This window comes from Neoarius graeffei, chromosome 11 (assembly GCF_027579695.1).
Source record: "Neoarius graeffei isolate fNeoGra1 chromosome 11, fNeoGra1.pri, whole genome shotgun sequence".
Classification (NCBI taxonomy): Eukaryota; Metazoa; Chordata; class Actinopteri; order Siluriformes; family Ariidae; genus Neoarius; species Neoarius graeffei.
The window spans coordinates 45,631,654-45,658,099 of record NC_083579.1 but is presented as its reverse complement, the minus strand read 5'-3'; the positions used below and the strand labels follow the sequence as shown (position 1 = coordinate 45,658,099).

At 39.7% G+C, this 26,446-nt stretch overlaps 1 protein-coding gene across 1 annotated transcript; it reads left to right on the top strand.

Annotated features, from left to right (window-relative positions):
• Positions 1-217: 217 nt before the first annotated feature.
• On the top strand, positions 218-25,620 carry LOC132893858 (RAS guanyl-releasing protein 1-like). The gene is made up of 16 exons (XM_060933017.1): positions 218-484; positions 2,521-2,626; positions 6,287-6,349; positions 8,269-8,400; positions 8,590-8,743; positions 10,571-10,744; positions 12,783-12,899; positions 13,910-14,185; positions 15,175-15,255; positions 16,202-16,306; positions 18,173-18,282; positions 18,606-18,750; positions 20,509-20,545; positions 21,561-21,695; positions 21,908-22,203; positions 25,480-25,620. The coding sequence occupies exons 1-16, from the start codon at positions 313-315 to the stop codon at positions 25,618-25,620; spliced, it is 2,244 nt and encodes a 747-aa protein (XP_060789000.1). The 5' UTR covers positions 218-312.
• The last annotated feature ends 826 nt before the right edge of the window (positions 25,621-26,446 follow it).

Genomic DNA, 26,446 nt, shown 5'->3' with positions numbered 1-26,446 from the left:
AATAGACTGCAAATTATTGTAGTTATACATTTACCTATTATTATATTGACTTGCATTTACATTTTTGCAGATTTTTGTAAGTTTTTTTTATTTTAACAAGTCTGACATTTTTTGTTTATTTGTTCTTTTTCCTCTCCTACTTTGTATTTTGTTCCCTATTCAAGCTTTGGTTAATAATGGCATAGGATTTTTTCAACCAGCATTTTATTGATAGAAAACATCAATCACTTCTGTGCTCACTCACTCAGTTGTGTGTGTATACACACACACAGCGTGGCATCTTTCACCCACTTGCCTGTTCATTCCACTGGAATGGTCATAGATATCTCTGTGCTGTTTACGTCCACCCGCTGGATCAACTGTTCAACTACTCAATTTAAGCAAATTAAGCTCAGGACACAGACAATCATGAGCAGCACTCTGGGACAGTTTACTAAAGGAGCTTCCTGGGAGGAACTCATTCAGGCGAGCATCCAGTCATTCGGTATGTGATCCATTTCCTTCTGTTGACTTGTTTTTCCTGCAGTGTAATACAAGGCCATGATCTACTCATTTCATTCACTAATATACTGCATGAGCTTGTTTGGCTGTCTGTGAGGATTGATATTAAACACTTTTAAAATTTGTGTCTTGTGTTAAAATGTTCAGAACACTTGCAAGTAAATAGCTGTTGTATGGTTTTGTTGGTTATATATTTTTCTAATCTATAGACATCATCTAACAATTTTTAGTATAAATGTCTTATTTAATATACAAACATGCCACATCAACTTTGTCAAAGCTTACTTCATTTTATACACACACAGATACGTATGTAAAAAATTTTCAGTAAAGATTAAAATTTATTTAAAGAATCTGTTTTTTGTTTTTACACCAGTATATGAATGCATATGCATAAGTCTCCAGTCTGTTTAATCTATTGCACTAAACATAGCAAAGTGTTCAGTAAAATGTCCACACAGAGTTACTGCCCTAACAGAGATTAAACACTGGGTTTATTTGACATTCAAACTCTCGCGGTTACCAGAGGACTAGCCCCCCACTGTAACCCTAGCTGTATAGATGAGAGGCTGAAGGCTACTGAAACGGAGATCAGCACCGCACCCATACGCCTTAAAGAGCTGGTTAGTACTGAGACAGGAGACTGCCTGGGAAGACCAGATTCTGGCATGAGAGGGACTTTAACTTGACTTAGACATTAGCTTGCATTTGAGAGGCTAATAATAGTGTTGTAGTATGAGTTAAAATGTAAAATGGCAGGTGTTGATGCTCAATTCTCACATCAGAAAGCTTCCTGTGGTTTAGCAGCCTTTTGAAAGGTGACAAAATCCAACAGAACTAATACGATTACCTGGAAGCCACTGCATTTTTCAAAAAGGTCACTTCTCCAAATGAGGCCTCTCAGATAATGGTCAGTCTTTGAAGTTCACCGAGGGTCGAATCAATAGCATGACATCATACGCCCTACATCACACCCAGCCTTCACAAGACAAGTGCAAAGACAGAAATAAAACGTGTAATATAGAATGTGTGAGTAAAAAGTTCAACAAGTGAGTCACACACAAATTAAAATCAGTGGTTTAAATACAGTACCTGGTGATTATTTTCCCCTCCTCAAATGGCTTGATTAATGTGTTATTAAATCTTTTTTTTAAGTTACATTTCAAAACATCTGATTTTTCTTTCCCTTGGTTCCTTCAAAGCATTTCATTTTATTTGGTTGTGACTGTTCTTACTAACCTCATTTCCAGAAAAGTTGGAATATTTTCCAAAATGCAATAAAAACAAAAATCTGTGATTTGTTAATTCAAATGAACCTTTATTTAACTGACAGAAGTACTGTACATAGTAAAGATAAAAATCAAGGCTTTAAATTCTCTAACTTCATTGATATTTACAAAATACAATTAAGTTGGTCAGTAAAATAACTGAATTTTTTTTGTACTTTTGTCAGTTAAATAAAGGTTCACATGAATTAACAAATCACAGATTTTTGTTTTTATTGCATTTTGGAAAATATCCCAACTTTTATGGAAATGAGATTCGTACATTGAGTGACATTAATGACATTTTTGTTTGTCCCAATTCGTGGTAAAAGGACCAAATCTCCAAAGTTCTTCATGTACATACTGGTTCACAAGATTATATTCAGTTATAAAGCTTGCAGGTAAAAACAAAGGCTTTGTTCATTAACATGGCAGTGTATTGGACACAGTGGATGGCACTCAGCATCAGTGTTGCAAAACCCATTGATCCTGTTCATTATTTCATCATCTTCAATGAATGCTTTTTGGTGGTCAAGGTGATTAAGGTTTACACTAGTCGTTTATTTATAATCTAGAAATAGAACCAGCTGTGGTTATTTAACGTACTGTGGGAGCCTACAGGCAAAAGTAATACAGTAACTTCACATGTAGATGGGTTTGGTCAAACCTGCAGGAGTGCAGAATTGGTCAAAAGCCCATCAAGAGGAAAGACCAATCTTGTGCACATGTATTCTTGAAATCTTTTCTTCTGCAGATGATGATGGTAATATTTGCCACAGCAACCATCTTTTGAACATCACCCTCACCATGCACAGATTACTACTGTCCTCCAAAGAGCTGCTGGACAAGCTGATTATCCTATATCCTTTTTAATTCAGTTACTGGAAATTTCTCTTGTCATTGTTGCTAATGAGTTCAATTATCTTCTATTTATACAGTGGTGCTTGAAAGTTTGTGAACCCTTTAGAATTTTCTATATTTCTGCATAAATATGACCTAAAACATCATCAGGTTTTCACACAAGTCCTAAAAGTAGATCAAGAGAACCCAGTTAAACAAATGAGGCAGAAATATTATACTTACTCATTTATTTATTGAGGAAAATGATCCAATATTACATATCTGTGAGTGGCGAAAGTATGTGAACCTCTAGGATTAGCAGTTAATTTGAAGGTGAAATTAGAGTCAGGTGTTTTCAATCAATGGGATGACAATCAGGTGTGAGTGGGCACCCCGTTTTATTTAAAGAACAGGGATCTATCAAAGTCTGATTTTCACAACACATGTTTGTGGAAGTGCATCATGGCACGAACAAAGGAGATTTCTGAGGACCTCAGAAAAAGCGTTGTTGATGCTCATCAGGCTGGAAAAGGTTACAAAACCATCTCTAAAGACTTTGGACTCCACCAATCCACAGTCAGACAGATTGTGTACAAATGGAGGAAATTCAAGACCCTCCCCAGGAGTAGTTGACCAACAAAGATCACTCCAAGAGCAAGGCGTGTAATAGTCGGCGAGGTCACAAAGGTCCCCAGGGTAATTACTAAGCAACTGAAGGCCTCTCTCACATTGGCTAATGTTAATGTTCATGAGTCCACCATCAGGAGAACACTGAACAACAATGGTGTGCATGGCAGGGTTGCAAGGAGAAAGCCACTGCTCTCCAAAAAGAACATTGCTGCTCATCTGCAGTTTGCTAAAGATCACATGGACAAGCCAGAAGGCTATTGGAAAAAAGTGTTTTGTGGATGGATGAGACCAAAATAGAACTTTTTGGTTTAAATGAGAAGCGTTCTGTTTGGAGAAAGGAAAACACTGCATTCCAGCATAAGAACCTTATCCCATCTGTCAAACATGGTGATGGTAGTATCATGGTTTGGGCCTGTTTTGCTGCGTCTGGGCCAATGAATTCTACAATTCAATGAATTCTGAATTATACCAGCGAATTCTAAAGGAAAATGTCAGGACATCTATCCATGAACTGAATCTCAAGAGAAGGTGGGTCATGCAGCAAGACAACGACCCTAAGCACACAAGTTGTTCTACCAAAGAATGGTTAAAGAAGAATAAAGTTAATGTTTTGGAATGGCCAATTCAAAGTCCTGACCTTAATCCAATCGAAATGTTGTGGAAGGACCTGAAGTGAGCAGTTCATGTGAGGAAACCCACCAACATCCCAGAGTTGAAGCTGTTCTATACGGAGGAATGGGATAAAATTCCTCCAAGCCGGTGTGCAGGACTGATCAACAGTTACCGGAAATGTTTAGTTGCAGTTATTGCTGCACAAGGGGGTCACACCAGATACTGAAAACAAAGGTTCACATACTTTTGCCACTCAGAGATATGTCATATTGGATCATTTTCCTCAATAAATAAATGAGCAAGTATAATATTTTTGTCTCATTTGTTTAACTGGGTTCTCTTTATCTACTTTTAGGACTTGTGTGAAAATCTGATGATGTTTTAGGTCATATTTATGCAGAAATATAGAAAATTCTCAAGGGTTCACAAACTTTCAAGCACCACTGTATACCACTTTTAACAATGGACATAGCAGTCACATACTTCAAAAAGTTCTCGGCCTCACCCAGAAAACGTCACAGGTCCACTGATGATCAAGCTTCACTATCCCTTCGTGGAAGGTCACATCTTGAGCCTCCAGATCCTCCTCAGAAACATGGATGACTTAATCATCACTCTGAAAATGGCGACCATGCAAGTGGGATTTCAGTTTGAGAAACAGATAGAAGTCAGACGGTGCCAGTTTGGGTGAGGGGTGAGTAAGGTGCATGGGGCAACAGTTCAAAGACACATTTGTTAACAGTGATATAAGGCTTTATTTACGGTTATGCCCCAAAATGGGAGTTACACCACTTGTTTCCAGGTGAGGCCAAGAACTTTCTGAAGTACCCCCATAGCAGTTTACAGAAATCCAGATATAGAATTTACATTTAGATTTATCCCTCATGAGCAAGCTAGAAGCAACAGTGGCAAGGAAATGGTGCACTGAGGTGACAAGAGGAAGAAACCTTGAGAGGAACCAGACTTAAAGAGAACGCCCTTTATAACTGTATACTAGAGTCAAACAGGAGAGTCAAGTGGGTTAAAATGAACTTGAGCATGAGAATCATTATAGTCTATCATATCAAACTGAAGTTATTAACTGTTCAATGATGGAGACTTGAGTGTTAACTGTTCTTAGCAGTTGCAGTCTTTAGACGAGAGAGAGAGAGAGAGAATTTCCCTATCAAAAAGAAGTATACTTAAGTAAAGTATATTTCTTTAAGTATACTTTTGTGTACCCAGTATACTGATATCAATGTACTTACAGTATACTTGTAAGTAAACTAATCTAATACTTATTGGGACTAAATTGGCCCACATTTAGTTTATAAAAAGTATACTTTAAGTCTAAGAGAAGTAAACTCTGAGTATACAACTAGTATTTTTTTATTTTGTACTGCAAGTGTACCACAAGTAAACTTATATACTAATAGTTTACTAGTTCTATACTTGTAGTCCACTCTTTAGTTTACAAAAGCAGACTTCATAGTATACTGGAAATATACTGTGAGTTTACTTGTTTTATACTTCTTGTCCACTTTTTAGTTTACTAAAGTATACTTTGTAGTATACTGGAAATATACTATTAGTTACTGGTTATATACAGCTAGTTAATAACACTATGTACATAAAAGATAAGTTTAAGTTCCAACACTGTTTACTCTTAAGCTGTTCCACCCCAGAGCTGACCACAAACTTATGGTACATGTAGATTTAAAAGATAGGATTTAAAACATGCTACCGTATATCACAAAGAAGCCAATATGTGTGAAAAAGAAGTATTTAATAGGTTACTATCAAAAGGATAAGCACAACTACAGGGCAAGTACACTTAAACATAAGGCACAAATATTTTAATACTGTATTACACTTTTGTTAAGTATATCTTGATCAAAAGTTTAAGTATAAGCTTAATATACTTAGACTTTTCTATATACTTTTCAGTATAAGCCAAGTATACTTATGTATAACTTTATTCAGTATATCTCTGATAAGTAAATAAAAAGTAAACTGAAAGCATACTCTCTTATTTTTAGTTTAAAAGAAGTATACTAGAAGCACACTTGAATAAACTTTTTTTTGTAAGGGTTAGGTAATATTAGGTTGGTTTGTTTTTTTGTAGAACACACTATCTCAGCTTCATTAAGTGCTGATCATCACCATATTATACACTGTACATTTATTCATTTACCTGTTTAGTGTCATACCAAATGTACTCATATGAGGAATCCATGCATTGTATTACCGATAATGAATACATAAGCTGTAAACATTTAGCATAGCCAAGTTTCTGCCTTTGCATTGTATGCGGTCTTAAAAAAACCACTTAAATTCACCTTTAACTACCTTAAGTATTTAAAATTCCCAGCCACAAGAAAACCACGAGTTCTTCAGTGTCAACTTATGTCCGTTGTTTTCCATTTTCTTGCTTATGTTCCTTAAACTGTATTCCTTACCTTTAAAAATACACTGGAGGATGAAAAGTCTGCAGCGTGCCTGAAAATATGCTATTTCATTCGGTAGGTTCTGCTCATCTTTGACAACAGAAGTTTTGTTAATCTGTCCTTATCAAAACAACCTCTTGAAATGACTATTAGCCTTTTCCATATAAAGGACCACAACAAACAAAAGGAAATCTTAATATCTGTCGATAAAACACAATCTGCTATAAATGAATACTGGTCTATGTGAAGTAGCAATAAACTGATAATGCAGGCTTGCTCTGTATATTAACAAATATTAGCAAGCTAACATTACTGTTTCCCCGATTACTGAAACATGACCTAACTAGAAGGGCATGCAGTAGAATGTATACCTCCAACAAGCCACATATTATCAACATCAAAATCAAATCACTTGAACCTCAGATAATACTAAAGCTGTACACCAAATTTCATCAAAATCCATTCACTACTTTTTGAGTTACATTGGGAAAAGACAAAAAAATTCCTGGATCCACATACATATCCAGATTTGCATAAAAATCTAATCAATTGTTCCTTGGCCCATGGCTCACCTTTCCTCAAAATTTCATCAAATTCCGTTCACTACTTTTTGAGTTACGTTGGGACCAGACAAACAAACAAACAGAGGCAAAAACATAACCTCCTCCAACACCGTTGACAGAGGTAAAAATCATAATCGTAGAAGAACATTAGTATGTTTAGTCTACAGTGGTCCTCTACTGTATATCTCAGCATCTCCAGCTTTATCCTTTATTAATGAAATGATCTTAGACTATGAAATATTGCAGAAGAGTGATTTTAATAATTTGATTTTAATTACACATGATTATTATGCAGTCCGCTCTGTGATGATCTGGCGACTTGTCCAGGGTGTACCCCGCCTCTCGCCCATAGTCAGTTGGGATAGGCTCCAGCTTGCCTGCGACCCTGTAGAACAGGATAAAGTGGCTAGAGATAATGAGATGAGATGAGATTACATATGATTATTATGCAGTCCGCCCTGTGATGATCTGGCGACTTGGCGGGGTACATCCTGGACTCTCGCCCGTAGTCAGTTGGGATAGGCTCCAGCTTGCCTGCGACCCTGTAGAACAGGATAAAGTGGCTAGAGATGATGAGATGAGATATTGCTTTTTAAGGCATGTAAGATATTCCAAAACTTGAACTTTAATCAGACAGCTTAAATTCTCGTGATTGAACAGATAATTTGAGTACAGATAGCACTATCTCCTATGTCTCACACAATTTTGAGGTATGTTTTAGGTGACTGAATATTTATTCATTCATCCATTTTCTGTACTGCTTATCTAACTAGCTCCAACTAGTGAGCTGCAGCTAATCCCATCTGACATTGGGCATGAGATAGGGTACATCCTGGACAGGTCACCAGTCTATCGTGTGGCCAACACAGAGAGACAGCCAGTCACACTCACATTCACACGGTAGCCATTTTACCTAATCCACATGTCTTTGGGCTGTGGGAGGAAACCCATGCAGGCACGAGCAGAACATGCAAACTCCACACAGAAAGGCCCCAGTGGACTACAAGGTTCGAACCCAGAACCTGCTTGCTGTGAGGTGACAATGCTAACCACTCCACCACCATGCCACCTGGATGCTGAAGATGTAACATAATATCTAAAATGTCGGGGGGGGGGTTCTACTGCATGTAAACTTGTACTCATTTAAGTCTTGGGAATAAACTTTTTTTGCTGTAGGGATGGGTAGGGGGGTGGTTGGGTGCACATCTCTAGAGTACGCATTTGGGACTCTCTACAGCAGCAGAAAGTCAGTCACAAGTGCAAAAGCTCTGATCGAAGCAGTTTTAAACAGCTCGTTGACTCAATTTAGACTCCCCCCACCAAACAAAATAGCATTTGACAAGTGGAAACTCTTTAGGATGTGAATGTCCTGGGAAGCTGCTTGAAAGAAAACACACCTCAGTTTGTTTACTGTGTATATTTTCTCGATAGGTATTGGATCAGTGAGTTCTGGACCATGTTCCAGTTGCACAGCTGTCTGGCAGAAACTTTGGAGCAATTTAAGCAGCTTATGATGGAACATGGACAGGAGAATCTCTGCCATTTACTGCAAACCAAATGGATGTCAGTGTTGTAATAATGCCAAATGTTGCTTTCATATAATTGACTGTTCAGGCAATATTCTGACAATAATTAAAAACAAATACTCAGTCTCTCTCTGGATATTAATTGGCCTGCAAATAAATATTAGATACTAAATACTAATACGAGATGAACGGTTGTGTCTGATCTTTCTCCTCCGATCTGGTTTAGGGGAGACAGAGTGTGGTCTCACAAAGCCAGTCAGAAAATCAAGGTAAGGAGCAGCAGGAAGAGGAAAGTGTCTTTGCTCTTTGATCATTTGGAGCCAGTTGAGTTAGCTGAACATCTCACCTACTTGGAGTTCAAATCTTTCTGCAGGATATCTGTGAGTACTTTTTCATCAAGACCACAATTTTTATCTTGCAGGATAAATCAGCATGACTATGTGGTTAAAATCAAAATCTATAAAGTTGACTAAAATCTACTTTTTGTCTATTAATTTGTGAGAAGCACAATGAGGTGGGGGGATGGAGGAATTGAGTATTCAGTTACAGTGGTGCTTGAAAGTTTGTGAACCCTTTCGAATTTTCTATATTTCTGTATAAATATGACCTAAAACATAATCAGATTTTCACACAAGTCCTAAAAGTAGATAAAGAGAACCCAGTTAAACAAATCTGACAAAAATATTATACTTGGTCATTTATTTATTGAGGAAAATGATCCAATATTACATATCTGTGAGTGGCGAAAGTATGTGAACCTCTAGGATTAGCAGTTAATTTGAAGGTGAAATTTGAGTTAGGTGTTTTCAATCAATGGGATGACAATCAGGTGTGAGTGGGCACCCCGTTTTATTTAAAGAACAGGGATCTATCAAAGTCTGATCTTCACAACACATGTTTGTGGAAGTGTATCATGGCACAAACAAAGGAGATTTCTGAGGACCTCAGAAAAAGCATTGTTGATGCTCATCAGGCTGGAAAAGGTTACAAAACCATCTGTAAAGAGTTTGGACTCCATCAATCCACAGTCAGACAGATTGTATACAAATGGAGGAAATTCAAGATCATTGTTACCCTCCCCAGGAGTGGTCGACCAACAAAGATCACTCCAAGAGCAAGGAATGTAATAGTCGGCGAGATCACAAAGGACCCCAGGGTAACTTCTAAGCAACTGAAGGCCTCTCTCTCACATTAGCTAATGTTAATGTTCATGAGTCCACCATCAGGAGAACACTGAACAACAATGGTGTGCATGGCAGGGTTGCAAGGAGAAAGCCACTGCTCTTCAAAAAGAACATTGCTGCTCATCTGCAGTTTGCTAAAGATCACATGGACAAGCCAGAAGGCTATTTGAAAAATGTTTTGTGGATGGATGAGACCAAAATAGAACTTTTTGGTTTAAATGAGAAGCGTTCTGTTTGGAGAAAGGAAAACACTGCATTCCAGCATAAGAACCTTATCCCATCTGTCAAACATGGTGGTGGTAGTATCATGGTTTGGGCCTGTTTTGCTGCATTTGGGCCAGGACGGCTTGCCATCATTGGTGGAACAATGAATTCTGAATTATACCAGCGAATTCTAAAGGAAAATGTCAGGACATCTGTCCATGAACTGAATCTCAAGAGAAGGTGGGTCATGCAGCAAGACAATGACCCTAAGCACACAAGTTGTTCTACCAAAGAATGGTTAAAGAAGAATAAAGTTAATGTTCTGGAATGGCCAAGTCAAAGTCCTGACCTTAATCCAATCGAAATGTTGTGGAAGGACCTGAAGTGAGCAGTTCATGTGAGGAAACCCACCAACATCCCAGAATTGAAGCTGTTCTGTACGGAGGAATGGGCTAAAATTCCTCCAAGCCGGTGTGCAGGACTGATCAACAGTTACCGGAAACGTTTAGTTGCAGTTATTACTGCACAAGGGGGTCACACCAGATACTGAAAGCAAAGGTTCACATACTTTTGCCACTCACAGATATGTAATATTGGATCATTTTCCTCAACAAATAAATGGCCAAGTCTAATATTTTTGTCTCATTTGTTTAACTGGGTTCTCTTTATCTACTTTTAGGACTTGTGTGAAAATCTGATGATGTTTTAGGTCATATTTATGCAGAAATATAGAAAATTCTAAAGGGTTCACAAACTTTCAAGCACTACTGTATTAGTAAGATCACACCGTACATATGAACGGATTTTCATTTGTCACAGTTTGCAGATTACCAGAAATATATCCGAAATGAGTGTCTGTCAGAGAACCCCATGATGGAGCGTTCCATTGCACTGTGTAATGGTATCTCCCAGTGGGTACAGCTCATGGTGCTCAGCCGACCGACCCCTCAGCTCCGAGCCGAGGTTTTCACCAAGTTCATCTATGTAGCACAGGTAACATTCTCCACATTTCAGCTGCATCACCAGGATGTTCTTCCACCTCGAAGTTTTAATGAACCTGATCCATTAACAATTATTGATTAAGCTGAACTTAAGAGCAAATACTCAAGCTAATCCTGTAGAGGTGCCATAGATAACTAATGACTGAGATTGTAGTAGTGCTTGAAGTGGAAAAAATAAGTGCTGGTAATTCCATTTTTGGTATGTAATGTGGTACTGAGACACCAAAAACCTGTCTGTATTTACAAGGAGCAAAACATACAGTACACAAGTGCCACAAATGTGTATCATTGAGTACCAGCTCACTTTAAGCTTGGTGGTGTTGTGCTGTAATTAGTATAATGGTATGGTCATCTGGCATTTGAGATTCTCATACTTACGAAAGGAACGAGGAATTTCCTGTGTTAGTGAAGATAATCATCTCTTTCCGCATGCAGCATCGCCTTCAGTATGCTGGAAAGAGGTGGGGACTATCATCTAAAACTGAGACCTTAAAAGACTCTGAACACTCACATTCAGGTTCAGACCAAAGCCACGTGTTCTTGAGAAATGAATAAGCTCTAGACTCCAACTCTGCCAGTAATCTAGAACACATAATGAGTATTTTTATCGGATGTCAGGAAAGCCCACAATGGAATGTTCCATTGTGGTGAGCAATGGAATCTCCCATAGATTGCATATATGTGTGTTGCTGTTCATATCCATCCAGCAGCAAAACTCACAATCAGGCAGATCCATACACATCCATACACAATTATTAATGTTTTTAGGTGCAATGTGATACTGTTTTATATTATATGGACACGAGTGTTTTACTGGGAAATACACCACTCATATTTTTCATATGAGCTACGGGACATGGAGAACCAAAACCATGACGTGTCACTCATGAGGAAATCAATGAATTGTTTTGATAAATTTGGGTACTTTTTGTTTGTGAATGTGTCTAGATAATAAAAAGAAAAATCACACATTGGCTTGAAGATATGAAGTTTATCTTTTCATTTTAAAAATCTCGTATTTTTCATATGAAATACATCACGGATCTGAGTGACATATTTAAATAATATTGGCTGGCGTGGAGTGGTATATCAGATATATTCTACTCAGCTAGCATGCTCGCTGAATGGAATAGATCTGATATACCATGAAAAAAGCCAGCCAATATTATTAGTACTATACATATCAAAATTCTCTCAAAATCTTCCATATTTAACGAAACAAACCTGGTGGCCATGTTTGTCTACAAATTGTCACAGTCGCTCGCTAGCGCGGAAGTTTTATGTGTAATACGTATCTTATGGCATTTTCAATTCACTGCGACAGTTTACTGCATGTGCCGCCGGCCAACAACGAAATGCTTCTGCACATGCACAGCAGAAAACTCGCTCATTGAGTATTCGCAACAGCTCTGACGTATGACGTCATGTTGTCTTGACAACCATGCAATATCTTAAACCATATTCAACGCTCATTCTCCATTGGGTAGAGTGACGCAAGACATGTAAGATAAGCAATATGCTAACAATATTGCATGCTATCAAACCAAATGAATGAAACCCACTAGAAAAGAATAGGATACATGTTTTTATTCCATTGAAAAAGTGGCCTGTATGTATAATATTTCCCAATATTTCACGCCGATGATGTCACTCCTAGTGTTTTCCTGCTGACTAGATGTGCGTTGTCAAAATGGTGAACTGGTTCAAAATTAAAATTCTTTTGGTTAACTTGCATTTTGTTGTGGATGTGTCCATATAATATAAAGCACATTACACAGTGGCGCAAAGATATGAAGTTTATCTTCTCGTGTTGAAAATATTTTCACTCATTCACTTTGCTCATTCATGAAATATACATTCATCACTCGAAGATAAACTTCATATTTTCATGCCACTGTGTAATATCCTCCGTGTGTGTGTGTTTATGTAAATGTTCACTTTGCTCACTCATGAATATATTCACCACTCGAAGATAAACTTCATATCTTTGCATAACCATGTATTATCCTCTGTATATTCCACTGCTGCAGAACCTCCAGCAGATGCAGAACTTTAACTCTCTCATGGCTGTGGTGGGAGGCCTCTGTCACACGTCTATTTCCCGACTGAAAGACACATGTACACATGTGCCAAATGAAACTACCAAGGTATGATATCAGTCATTGTTTGTGTTACCAGAATTTCATCGACACATGGAAAATAGGCTTCATCTAAAACCTGAACTTCAACTGCCAACAAACCGACCAATTAACCAGTGTACTAAAGTGCTTGTGAGAAGTGTCACATCATCAAACTACTTATTTCCTTTTAGGCCTCAAATCTGTGGCTACATGTGTCTGTGTTGGACCTACATTACTTAGGAGTACATGACCTTCAGTATTTAATTCAATTCAGTTCAGTTTCATTTTAATCATCAACATTGTCACAAAGCAGCTTTACAGAAATCTACAGTATATGTAAACCAGAAGTGACGGTGGCAAAGAAAAACTCCCAGAGATGACATGAGAACATATTGTCTTCTGTGTAGCACTAAATAATCCATCCATCCATTATCTGTAGCCGCTTATCCTGTGCAGGGTCGGGGGCAAGCTGGAGCTTATCCCAGCTGACTATGGGTGAGAGGCGGGGTACACCCTGAACAAGTCCCCAGATCATCACAGGGCTGACACATGGAGACAAACGACCATTCACACTCACGGTCAATTTAGAGCCACCAATTAGCCTAACCTGCATGTCTTTGGACTGTGGGGGAAACCGGAGCACCCGGAGGAAACCCACGCAGACACGGGGAGAACATGCAAACTCCACACAGAAAGGCCCTCGCTGGCCACAGGGCTCGAACCTAGGACCTTCTTGCTGTGAGGCGACAGCGCTAACCACTACACCACCGTGCCATCGCACTAAATAATGTTATTGTAAATCATTATTTATCTATCAAGTCAAAGAGTATCAGTCTTTATAAATACAACAGTAGTTCTTCGATACAGTCTACAGTATTCTGGTGAGAAACTCTTGTGGGGAAGTGGAAATCTGTAAAGTGTCCATGTAGGATCATCCACAGCAGCAGAAAGTGCAGAAGTACCAAGCAGGAGTAGAGCATCAGGATGAATAAGACAGGTTCAGAGATTGAGTTGCTCAAGGCTTTTTCTCTCCATAGGTTCTGAATGAAATGACTGATCTGCTCTCGTCATCTCGAAACTACGAGAATTACAGACAAGCATACAGCAAATCCACAGGTTTCAAGATTCCTATCTTGGGGGTCCATCTGAAAGACTTGATCGCTGTGAACGAGGCTATGGCTGACTATGTGGACAATGGCAAGATCAATGTGCAGAAACTTCAGGCCCTCTACAACCACATCAACGAACTCATCCAACTACAGCAGAATCCACCACTTCTAGATGCAAATAAAGACCTCGTGCACTTACTGACCGTCAGTACTGACTTTATCGTCTGTTCACTACGTACTTAGGAACACGTCTCATTAACTCAGCATTACACCTCATATATTGTTTGTTCATTTTAATTAGCAATATAAAGAATTTTGATGAAAACAGATACACAAAACCATTTTATATGCTTGAGAGAGAGAGAGAGAGAGACAGACAGACAGACAGAGAGAGAGAGAGACAGAGACACAGAAACCGAGAGAGAGAGACAGACACACAGAGCTTTGTGTAGGTATAAGTGCAAATACAAAACTGGTAGAAATGTGAGATATGAAACTAAAATCAACTGTTTGTTTCAAATTTACAAAGATTTCATGTTTTCTTTCCCCTATTTATTTTCAGGTTGATACAAGAACTACAATCTGGTTTGTTTGTTTGTTTGTTTGTTTTTGTTAATAAGAGAAACGAAATGATGCACATAAAGCCTCCTTTAAAAAAATATTTTTAAATTTTGTTAAACTTAAAAAAAAAAAATCCATGTAGTTTTGGACTTGGTCCCAAGAAACATAATAGATCACATTCTACGTCTCTTAGCTTACACCCTGCATGTATAATTGTGGTTACTGTTGTTTCCTCAGAGTGTACTAAAGTAAATGCACTCAGCAATCTAATAAAATTCACTACAGTGTATCCAAGTTCAAAAGTATTACCTGCTCCTCCGAAGCATTTTCAAACAGCGGAACACATTTTATTTTATTCACATATAGTTTTCTGTCGAATTCAACAAATCCAATTTTACTTGAAATGAATTATAGTTGTACAAATTGACATCAGACATTTCTCTCTCACCTCTGTGTGCTTTTTGGAGGCAGGGAGATGTACAGGTGTTTTACGTTACATAAAAGAAGGCAAAAACCTTTAGAATTTAATTCTACTTCATTCAGACGAGTTGTGGGTGATGGGGGAGGACAGTTTTCAGTGTTTTTTTTCCTGAAGAATGACTAAGAAATGTTTTGCTGGTTCTCCCACACAGCTGTCTCTTGACTTGTACTACACTGAGGATGAAATCTATGAGCTGTCCTACGCGAGAGAGCCGAAGAGCCACAGAGCACCTGTGAGTGCAGTTGCAAACCATGTGTGGATGTGTGTGTTACAGATTTATTATAAATGAAAGTTCTAATGATGGACATTATTAAGTGAGCTTACACTGTGGATAATGATGGAGCAGCTTCTGTGCCAGAACAAAATGCAATCACATCACACCAATGAAGAATCATGAAAAACAATACATAAATGGTCCTACGATAAGACTATTAACACTTTTTTTTTTTTAGTAGTGATTGTGAAGAGATTAAGATCTCAATAATCAGTGCAGTGACAATGAAGAAACGATGTTCCTTTACATTACAGGCATCTAGCTGATGCTCTTATCCAGAGCGACATACAACATACCCAGAGCAGCCTAGGGAGCAGTAAGGGGTTAGGTGCCTTGCTCAAGGGCACTTCAGCCATTCCTTCTGGTCCAAGGAATCAAACCATCAACCTTTTGGTCCCAAAGCTGCTTCTCTAACCATTAGGCCATGCTTTACCCATAGCTTTAATCCTCGATATGGATTAAAGCGCCTCTTGGAAAAAAACGACACAGTTTTTACAACAGTGCCACTTAATACAGCTCGTCAGATATTGGCTGCATTTCAGTGCGGCTCGATTACCATGCACTGATGAAAGTGAAATGCAACGCAATAGCGATTTACATTCACAAGACTCAAAACATCAGCATTTATTTCTTAAAAAGCAATCCTCTGATGATTGTTTTTTTCACTGAAGGGATCAAGCAACATTAGTGTGATGAAAGCTTTTGCTTTTCATTGTGAAACAGTTTCTGCATATCATTAATGAAAAGCAATACTTTTTGCGTATTCTGTTTTTTCACCTGTGTGGTTGCTCTTCACTCCGGTGTGGAATTTTCTCCATAGGTAAAAGTGTGAATCAAAAAACTAATGATCATAATACTGTTTATGGCTCCTTATATCGATTGGAGTTTTGTTGTTCTCCATCAGCCAGCAACTCCTTACAGGCCCCCCGTGGTGGTAGACTGGGCTTCAGGTGTTGCTCCCAAGCCAGATCCCAAAACCATCAGCAAACACGTCCAGAGAATGGTTGATGTGAGTGTTGTATGAACCATTTCATAAAACACCATTTCATTGATTTCCTCCGCCTTTGAAAAGCATTTGTTAGGTTTTTCAAGTTAAGCAACAAAAGGTTTACATAATTAGGTTTTATGAATATTTTTCAACCATCCGATTAGAAATGTTTCTTTTCATACAGTGTCATGCAAAAGTATTCATCCCCCTTGGTGTTTGTCCTGCCTTGTTGCATTACAAGATGGAATTAAAATGGATTTTTGGAGGGTTAGCACCATTTGATTTACACAACATGCCTACCACTTTAAAACGTGCAAATTGGTGTTTTATTGTGACACAAATAATAATTAAGATGAAAAAAGAGAAATCTGGAGTGTGTATAGATATTCACCCCCTTTCGTATGAAACCCCTAAATAAGAGGTGGTCCAACCAATTCACTTCTTAAGTCACATAATTAGTTGATTAAGATCCACCTGTGTGCAATCAAAGTGTCACATGATCTGTCATACGATGTCTGTATAAGTCAACCTGTTCTGGAAGGACCCTGACTCTGCAACACTACTTAGCAAGCAACATGAAAACCAAGGAGCCTCCAAACAGGTCAGAGACAAAGTTGTGGAGAAGTATAGATCAGGGTTGGGTTATAAAAATATCTCAAACTTTGAATATCCCAGGGAGCACCATTAAATCCATTATAGCAAAATGGAAAGAATATGGTGCCACTACAAACCTGACAAGAGAAGGCTGCCCACCAAAACTCACAGACCAGGCAAGGGGGGCATTAATTAAAGATGCAACAAAGACACCAAAGATAACACTGAAGGAGTTGCAAAGATCCACAGTGGAGATGGGAGTATCTGTCCATAGGACCACTTTAAGCCGTACACTCCACAGAGCAGGGCTTTATGGAAGAGTGGCCAGAAAAAAGCCATTGCTGAAGAAAACATGTTTGGAGTTTGCCCAACAGCATGTGGCAGACTCCCCAAACAGATGTAAGATGATTCTCTGGTCAAATGAGACTAAAATTGAACTTTCTTGCCATCATGGGAAATGACATGTGTGGCGCAAACCCAACACCCTGAGAACACCATTCCTACAGTGAAGCATGGTGGTGGCAGCATCATGCTGTGGAGATGTTTTTCATCTGCAGGGACAGGAAAGCTGGTCAGGACTGAAGGAAAGATGGATGGCACTAAATACAGGGCAATTCTGGAGGAAAACCTTTTTGAGTCGGCCAGAGCTGTGAGACTGGGACAAAGGTTCATGTTCCAGCAGGACAATAACCCTTAACATACTGCTAAAGTGACACTGGAGTGGTTTAAAGAGAAACATTTAAATGTCTTGGAATGGCCTAATCAAAGCCCAGACGTCAAGCCAATTGAGAATCTGTGACATATCTTGAAGATTGCTGTACACCAACGCAACCCATCTAACTTGAAGGAGTTAGAGCAGTTTTGCCTTGAGGAATGGGCAAAAATCCCAGTGGCTAGATGTGCTAAGCTAATAGAGACATACCTCAAGAGACTTGCAGCTGTAATTGCAGCAAAAAGTGGCTTTACAAAGTATTGACTTGTGGGGGGAGAAGATACCTATGCACACTCCAGATTTCTGTTTCTTCATCTTAAATTATTGTTTGTGTTACAATAAAACAACAATTTTCACATTTAGGCATGTGTAAATCAAATGGTGCTAACCCTCCAAAAATCCATTTTAATTCCAGCTTTTAATGAGACAAAACAGGACAAACACAAAGGGGGATGAATACTTTTGCAAGACACTGTATATACTGTCGATCACAAAGTTTTTGTTTATGATAGTAAGAAATGTCTATATGAATACATTGAATCATACATGTTCCTTTGGTCTTTGCTTCTGTTTCCTGGCAGTCTGTGTTTATGAATTATGACCACGATGAAAGGGGCTTCATCACCCAGGAAGACTTTGAGAAAATTGCTGCGAGCTTTCCCTTTTCTTTCTGTGTTACAGACAAGGACAAGTGAGTATCAATTATGAATACAGATTGCAGCAAGAACTAGACCTTGTCTGTGTTTATATTAATACAATTTTAACAAGACGGTCTGACAGGATTTGTAAATACTATATAGCCAAAAGTATATGGACATCTGACTAAATATGTGTTATCCTAATTATAAGTCACTTAATGTTTATTATTCATGGCTTGATGTCGGTCATGCCTGTTGCATCTCAGTGCCAAATAAAAGACTTCCAAGGGCGAATTCACCTTTACAAATGTTTTTCACTTTCAATTTATTTACCCAGTTTTGTTTTTTTTTTTATTGTCCTTGCTGTTCAATACAGAGATGGACTTATCAGCAGAGACGAGATCATGGCGTATTTCATGCGGGCCAGTGTCATCTGTTCCAAACTTGGTCTAGGTTTCTCTCACAACTTCCAAGAAACCACATACATGAGGCCTACCTTCTGTGACAACTGCTCTGGATTTGTACGTTACATTATCAGATACAGTGCTCAGTGTAAATGAGTACACCCCCTTTGAAAAGTAACATTTTAAACAATATCTCAATGAACACAAACAATTTCCAAAATGTTGACAAGACAAAGTTTAATATAACATCTGTTTAACTTATAACGTGAAAGTAAGGTTAATAATATAAACTTAGATTACACATTTTTCAGTTTTACTCAAATTAGGGTGGTGCAAATATGAGTACACCCCACAACAAAAACTACTACATCTAGTACTTTGTATGGCCTCCATGATTTTTAATGACAGCACCAAGTCTTCTAGGCATGGAATGAACAAGTTGGCGACATTTTGCAACATTAATCTTTTCCATTCTTCAACAATGACCTCTTTTAGTGACTGGATGCTGGATGGAGAGTGATGCTCAACTTGTCTCTTCAGAATTCCCCGTAGGTGTTCAATTGGGTTCAGATCAGGAGACATACTTGGCCACTGAATCACTTTCACCCTGTTCTTCTTCAGAAATCCAACAGTGGCCTTAGATGTGTGTTTTGGATCATTGTCATGTTGGAAAAGTGCACAGCGACCAAGGGCACGGAGTGATGGTAGCATCTTCTCTTTCAGTATAGAGCAATACATCTGTGAATTCATGATGCCATCAGTGAAATGCAGCTCCCCGACACCAGCAGCACTCATGCAGCCCCACATAAGGACACTGCCACCACCATGTTTCACTGTAAGCACCATGCATTTTTCTTTGTATTCCTCACCTTTGCGACGCCATACAGTTTTGAAGCCATCAGTTCCAAAAACATTTATCTTGGTCTCATCACTCCAGAGTATAGAGTCCCAGTAGTCTTCATCTTTGTCAGCATGGGCCCTGGCAAACTCTAGACGGGCTTTTTTGTGCCTGGGCTTTAGGAGAGGCTTCTTTCATGGACAGCGTCCATGCATGCCATTCCTCTGCAGTGTACGCCGTATTGTGTCACAGGAAATAGTCACCCCAGTTTGGCTTTCTACTTCTTTAGATAACTGCAGTGAACTTGCATGCTGGTTTTTCTTCAACCCTTCTCATCAGAAGACGCTCCTGTCAAGGTGTTAACTTCCGTGGACGACCTGGACGTCTCTGTGAGATGGTTGCAGTTCCATCTTTCTTAAATTGTTGCACCACTTTTGCTACAGTATTCTGACTGATAAGTAAAGCTTTGCTGATCATCTTGTAGCCTTCACCTTTGTGGTGGAAAGAGATTATTTTCTTTCTCAGGTCTTGTCATTTCTCTTCCATGTGGTGCCGTTGCTGACAGCATGAAACGGGAAGGGGTTTTCTTTAAGTAACACCCTTTTATAGTCCACTGTCTGCTGGACACCTGTGTAATGACTAATTAGACTCACCTGTGATTTGTATTCTTATTAAATTAGACATTTGTAGTCGACAATTTAGCTTTGCTCCAGAGACTTTCAGTGGGGTGTACTCATTTTTGCACCATCCTAATTTGAGTAAACCTGAAAAAAAAGTGTAATCTAAGTTTATATTATTAACCTTACTTTCCCGTTATTAGTTAAACAGATGTTATATTAAACTTTGTCTTTTCAACATTTTGGAAATTGTTTGTGTTCATTGAGATATTGTTTAAAATGTTACTTTTCAAAGGGGGTGCACTCATTTACGCTCAGCACTGTATGCTCACACTGCTATGTAGCGAGCAGCTTCTTTCTGATTCAGGTTGAACTGCTTTTTTTGTGTGTTTTTTTTTTTTTTTTTTAATTCTTTTGCAGTTGTGGGGTGTCATTAAACAAGGCTACAGATGCAGAGGTGAACAGTCTTTCCTTTACTATTTTATGATAGTGGACAGTCATTGCATTCTTATTTAATGATTGTTATAATCAGCAAAGCACAAATATACTGGATATTTTGCATTCACTATATGGCCAAAAGTTTGTGGACACCTGACTGTCGCACCCATATGTGGTTCTTCTCCAAACTGTTGGAATCACACAATCGTATACAATGTATTGGTATGCTGTAGAATTACAATTTCCCTTCACCAGGACTAAGATATGATCCAGCATGACAATGTCCCTGTGCACAAAACATCCATCCATTATCTGTAGCCACTTATCCTGTCCTACAGGGTCGCAGGCAAGCTGGAGCCTATCCCAGCTGACTATGGGCAAGAGGCGGGGTACACCCTGGACAAGTCGCCAGGTCATCGCTGGGCTGACAGACACAGACAACGATTCACACTCACGGTCAATTTAGAGCCACCAATTAGCCTAACCTGCATGCCTTTGCACTGTGGGGGGAAACTGGAGCAAACCCACACAGATACAGGGAGAACATGCAAACTCCACACAGAAAGGCCCTCGCCGGCCGCTGGGCTCGAACCCAGGACCTTCTTGCTGTGAGGCGACAGTGCTAACTACTACACCACCGTGCTGCCCTGTGCACAAAACAAGGTTCAGGAAAACATATTTTGCCAAGGTCAAGAATGGAAGAATTGAGTGGCTTGCCAGAACCCTAACCTCAACCGCACTTAACACCTTTGCGTTGGATGGAATGCGACTGCACACCAGGCCTGAATATCCAACATCAGCACCCGACCTCACTAATGCTCTTGTAGCTGAATGAGCACAAATCCCCACAGCCACACTCCAAAATCTAGTGGAAAGCCTTCTCAAAAGAGTGGAAGTTGTTAACAGAACAAGTAGGACAAAATCTGGAATGAGAGATGCAAAAAGTACATATGGGTGTGATGGGAAGGTGTCCACAAACTTTTGGCCATATTGTAAGGTCGGAAGTCTATACTGCTTATCTTGTGATTCTGCAGACTGTGGAATGAACTGCCATAAATCCTGCAAGGATCAGGTTGCATTTGAGTGTAAAAAGAATGCCAAACCAAGCAGCAGCACAGACTGGAGTCCAACTTCGAATACACCAGACACCTCAACATGTGGGCATGATGGTGAGATAAAGTGTGAAGCAGTAAAACATTTTAGTCATGAGAATAAAAATATGAGAATCAATAGCATATCCTGTGGTTTAAATGACTGATGATGGTTGGTTTTGGATTGAACCAGATTATAAAAAAAAAACTAAAAAACAATTTTGAGGAAGTGTTTTGTTGGCTTTTGGATGTCCTAGCTGAATTTAATACCCTTAACCCTTCTTTTGCAGGGTCAGATGAAACTCGGTTCATATATCCACCCGATGTCCTAACAGACAACTCTGAGTGCCAGAAACAGTTCAGCCAGAGTACAGCACCAAGAACCATAATGGTGCACAGAAGTACTCAGACAGAAGGAACATCAGCCAGTCATGTGCAGTCATCTCTGCTGTGTCCAAGTGGTCCAATCCTCACACCATGCAGGAGCCCTGTTCCTCAGCGCAAACGAGTCTGTGCCAACAAGACTCCCAACACACTCAACCTTGCCGAGGAGAACAAGCCCACCTACAGAGAAGCTCTGGAGAAGGTTATTGGTGTTTCAGCAGGATTTTGAACAAAAACACTAACCTTTCTGTTCTGTTTACTACTTAGCAAGGAACGTAGTATAAAATACACAAAACATAGCATCATCTTAGTTATGGTGCAGGGTCCTAGGTTCAAGCCTGAACTTGGGTTACTGTTTGTGTTGAGTTCCTGTGCATGCTCTCCCAGTGTCTGGGATCTCCATGTGGGATTTCTCCAGGTTTCCACAGCCCCTCCTGGGTGTACTCCAGCCTCATCCCTAGTGTTTGCAAGATTGTCTCTGTATCCACCCTGACAGGATAAAGTGGTCACTGAAAGTGAGTGTGTGAGTGAGTCATTACTAATATTAACAATACAGAAGACCATTTGGCATGTTTAGGGATTCACTTGGTGGCAGGTGTGAGAGCACGTCCTGTAACAGAATGTGTGATGTTTGGTTTCATATTTACAAATGCCAGTTCATTCATTCGTCTTCATTAAACGCTCAGTGTTGAAGTGGGTCCAGAGCCTATTCCAGGAACACTGGGTATGAGGCAGGAATGCATCCAGGATGGGACACCAATTCATTCAGTTCACTGCAGAGCACCACACACACGTTCAGACCTAGGTCCAATTTAGAGTAAAGTAAGTCCTGGCAGGACTGGCTTGTTTTTGGGACATAAACAGAAACTTGTGCTCAGGCTCAAACCATGGACCTGGAGCCTGCAAAGCTACCTGCCATTTTGAAAGAGAGTATAAGGCTTTGCATGATTTTCCTTTTCTAATTTAACCACTATAATCTTGTAGTGGAGGTGCTTCTCTGAAATCCCGATCAACCAGAACATTAAAACCACCTGCCTAACATTGTCCCCTTTATGCTGCCAAAACAGCTCTGACCCATTGAGGTATGGACTCCACAAGACCTCTGAAGGTGTGCTGTGGTATCTGGCACCAAGATGTTAGCAGCAGGTACATTAAGTCCTGTAAGTTGCGAGGTGGGGCCTCCATGGATCGGAATTGTTTGGAGGCCAAGTCAACACCTTTGACACTTTGTCATGTTCCTCAAACCATTCCTGAACAGTTTTTGCAGTGTAGCAGGGCGCATTATCCTGCTGAAAGAGGCCACTGCCATTAGGGAACACCGTTGCCATGAAGGGGTGTATTTGGTCTGCAACAATGTGTAGGTAGGTGGTACGTGTCTAAGTAACATCCACATGACGATCAGGACCCAAGGTTTCCCAGCAGAACATTGCCCAGAGCATCACACTGCCTCTGCTGGCTTGCCTTCTTCCCATAATGCATCCTGGTGCCATGTCTTTCCCTGATAAGCAAATGCACTTGAGCCTGGCCATCCATGTGACGTAAAAGAAAATGGGATTCATCAGACCAGGCCCCCTTCTTCCATTGATCCATGGTCCAGTTCTGATGCCCATTGTAGGCACTTTCAGTGGTAGACAGAAGTCAGCATGGGCACTTTGACCAGTCTGTAGTTACACAGCAAGCTGCAATGCACTGTGTGTTCTGACGCCTTTCTCTCATAGCCAGCATCGAGTTTTCAGCAATTTGTGCTACAGGAGCTCTTCTGTGGGACCGGACCAGAGGGACAAGCCTTCATTCCACACGTGCATCAATGTCTTGGGAGCACATGACCCTGTTGCATGTTCGCTGGTTGTTCTTCCTTGGATCACTTTTGGTAGGTACTAATCACTGCATACCGGGAAAGGAAACCCTACAAGACCTGCCATTTTGGATATGGTCAGACCCAGAGATCTAGCCATCATAATTTGGCCCTTGTCAAAGTTGCTCAGATCCTTACACTTGCCCATTTTTCCTGCTTCAAACACATCAATTTCAAGAACTGACTTTTCTTGCTGCGTAATATATCCCACCCCTTGACAGGTGCCATTGTAATGAGATAATCAATGTTGTTCATATTCACTTCAATGGCCACTTCTGATACTGTGTGCAGCCATGTTGATTTGATGTCCCCCCTTGCTGAGAAGACTGAGTTTTTGTGTAGGAATTTCAAGTTTGGCATTACCTTTAGTTGAATGCAGCATTAGTTCTCTTTTATTAGCTACAAACAGTCAACTCACACTGCATGACCTTGGAAATGTTTTATTGTGATTGTATCTCACCACTCGTACCTGCCAGAGATGGTCGGAATCACCTGGATACCTTCTTGTGCATATATGCAAGTACCAAGATCTTCAACATCTTCAGAGTGACTGTACTGTATGATGTTGCACTTTATATACAGTGCCAGTCAAAAGTTTGGACACACCTACTCATTCATAGGCTTTTCTGTATTCTATTTTCTACATTGTAGAACAATACCGAAGACTTCAAAACTATGAAATATCACATAAAACATGGAATTATGTGGTAAACAAAAAAAATCATGACCCCCCCCCAAAAAAAAACAAAAATAAAAAACATATTTTAGATTATTCAAAGTAGCCACCTTTTTGACGCTTTGCACACTTGTCATTATCTTAATCAGCTTCATGAGATAGTCACCTGGAATGCTTTTCAATTAACAGATATGCCTCATAAAAAGTTAATTAGTGCAATTTCTTTCCGTCTTAATGCATTTGAGATCAAACATCCATCCATACATTATTTGTAACCACTTATCCTGTGTAGGGTTGCAGGCAAGCTGGAGCCTATCCCAACTGACTACGGGCGAGAGGCGGGGTACACCCTGGACAAGTCGGCAGGTCACCACAGGGCTGACACAGAAACAACCATTCACACTTGCATTCACACCTACGGTCAATTTAGAGCCAACAGTTAACCTAACCTGCATGTCTTTGGACTGTGGAGGAAACCCACACAGACACGGGGAGAACATGCAAACTCCACACAGAAAGGCCCTCATCGGCTGCTGGGCTCGAACCCAGAACCTTCTTGCTGTGAGGCGACAGCGCTAACCACTACACCACCGTGCCGCCCTGTGATCAAATAATAAAAATACAGTAAATAGCCCTATTCCACAACTGTAGTAATCCATACTGTCAAGAACCGCTTGACTAAGTAAAGAGAAATGACAGTCCATCGTTACTTTAAAACATAGTGTCTTAATTAATAAAAATAACAAAAGAACATTGAATTTGAAGGCATGTCTAAACTTTTGACTCGTGCTATAAATAATAGCTCTGACCTGTCGAGGCATGGACCTCTGAAGGTGCTGTGGAATCTGGCACCAAGACTTTTTTTGCAAAGTGTGAAACTGTGTGGAATAATTGTGTGTGTGTGTGTGTGTGTGTGTGTGTGTGTGTGTGTGTGTGTGTGTGTTTAGGAGAATCAGTATCTACAGAAAAGCAACGAGAGCCTCCAGAAAAAGCTAAAAGAAGCCGAACGTGAAGTGACCATCCTAAAAACGCTCTTGAAACGGCATGCTCTCCGTCCGGTGGAGGAGGATTCCTCTTCATCCTCTTGATCTTGTAAATATTTTGTTTGTTGAAACAGTGCAAGACAGCCCTGGACTCATGGACAAGTGATCTGCTGTACCGTACTCTATGTTCATAATTTACTTGAACTCAGGGGTACAAATTCAGTTAACGCTAAGTTTTTAAGCAGAGTCCTCTGCACATCTGTTAGTTTATACATTCAAGCTACTATAATTATCTGCCATTAATACAACCCCGATTCCAAAAAAGTTGGGACAAAGTACAAATTGTAAATAAAAACAGAATGCAATGATGTGGAAGTTTCAAAATTCCATATTTTATTCAGAATAGAACATAGATGAGATATCAAATGTTTAAACTGAGAAAATGTATCATTTAAAGAGAAAAATTAGGTGATTTTAAATTTCATGACAAACAACACATCTCAAAAAAGTTGGGACAAGGCCATGTTTACCACTGTGAGACATCCCCTTTTCTCTTTACAACAGTCTGTAAACGTCTGGGGACTGAGGAGACAAGTTGCTCAAGTTTAGGGATAGGAATGTTAACCCATTCTTGTCTAATGTAGGATTCTAGTTGCTCAACTGTCTTAGGTCTTTTTTGTCGTATCTTCCGTTTTATGATGCGCCAAATGTTTTCTATGGGTGAAAGATCTGGACTGCAGGCTGGCCAGTTCAGTACCCGGGCCCTTCTTCTACGCAGCCATGATGCTGTAATCGATGCAGTATGTGGTTTGGCATTGTCATGTTGGAAAATGCAAGGTCTTCCCTGAAAGAGACGTCATCTGGATGGGAGCATATGTTGCTCTAGAACCTGGATATACCTTTCAGCATTGATGGTGTCTTTCCAGATGTG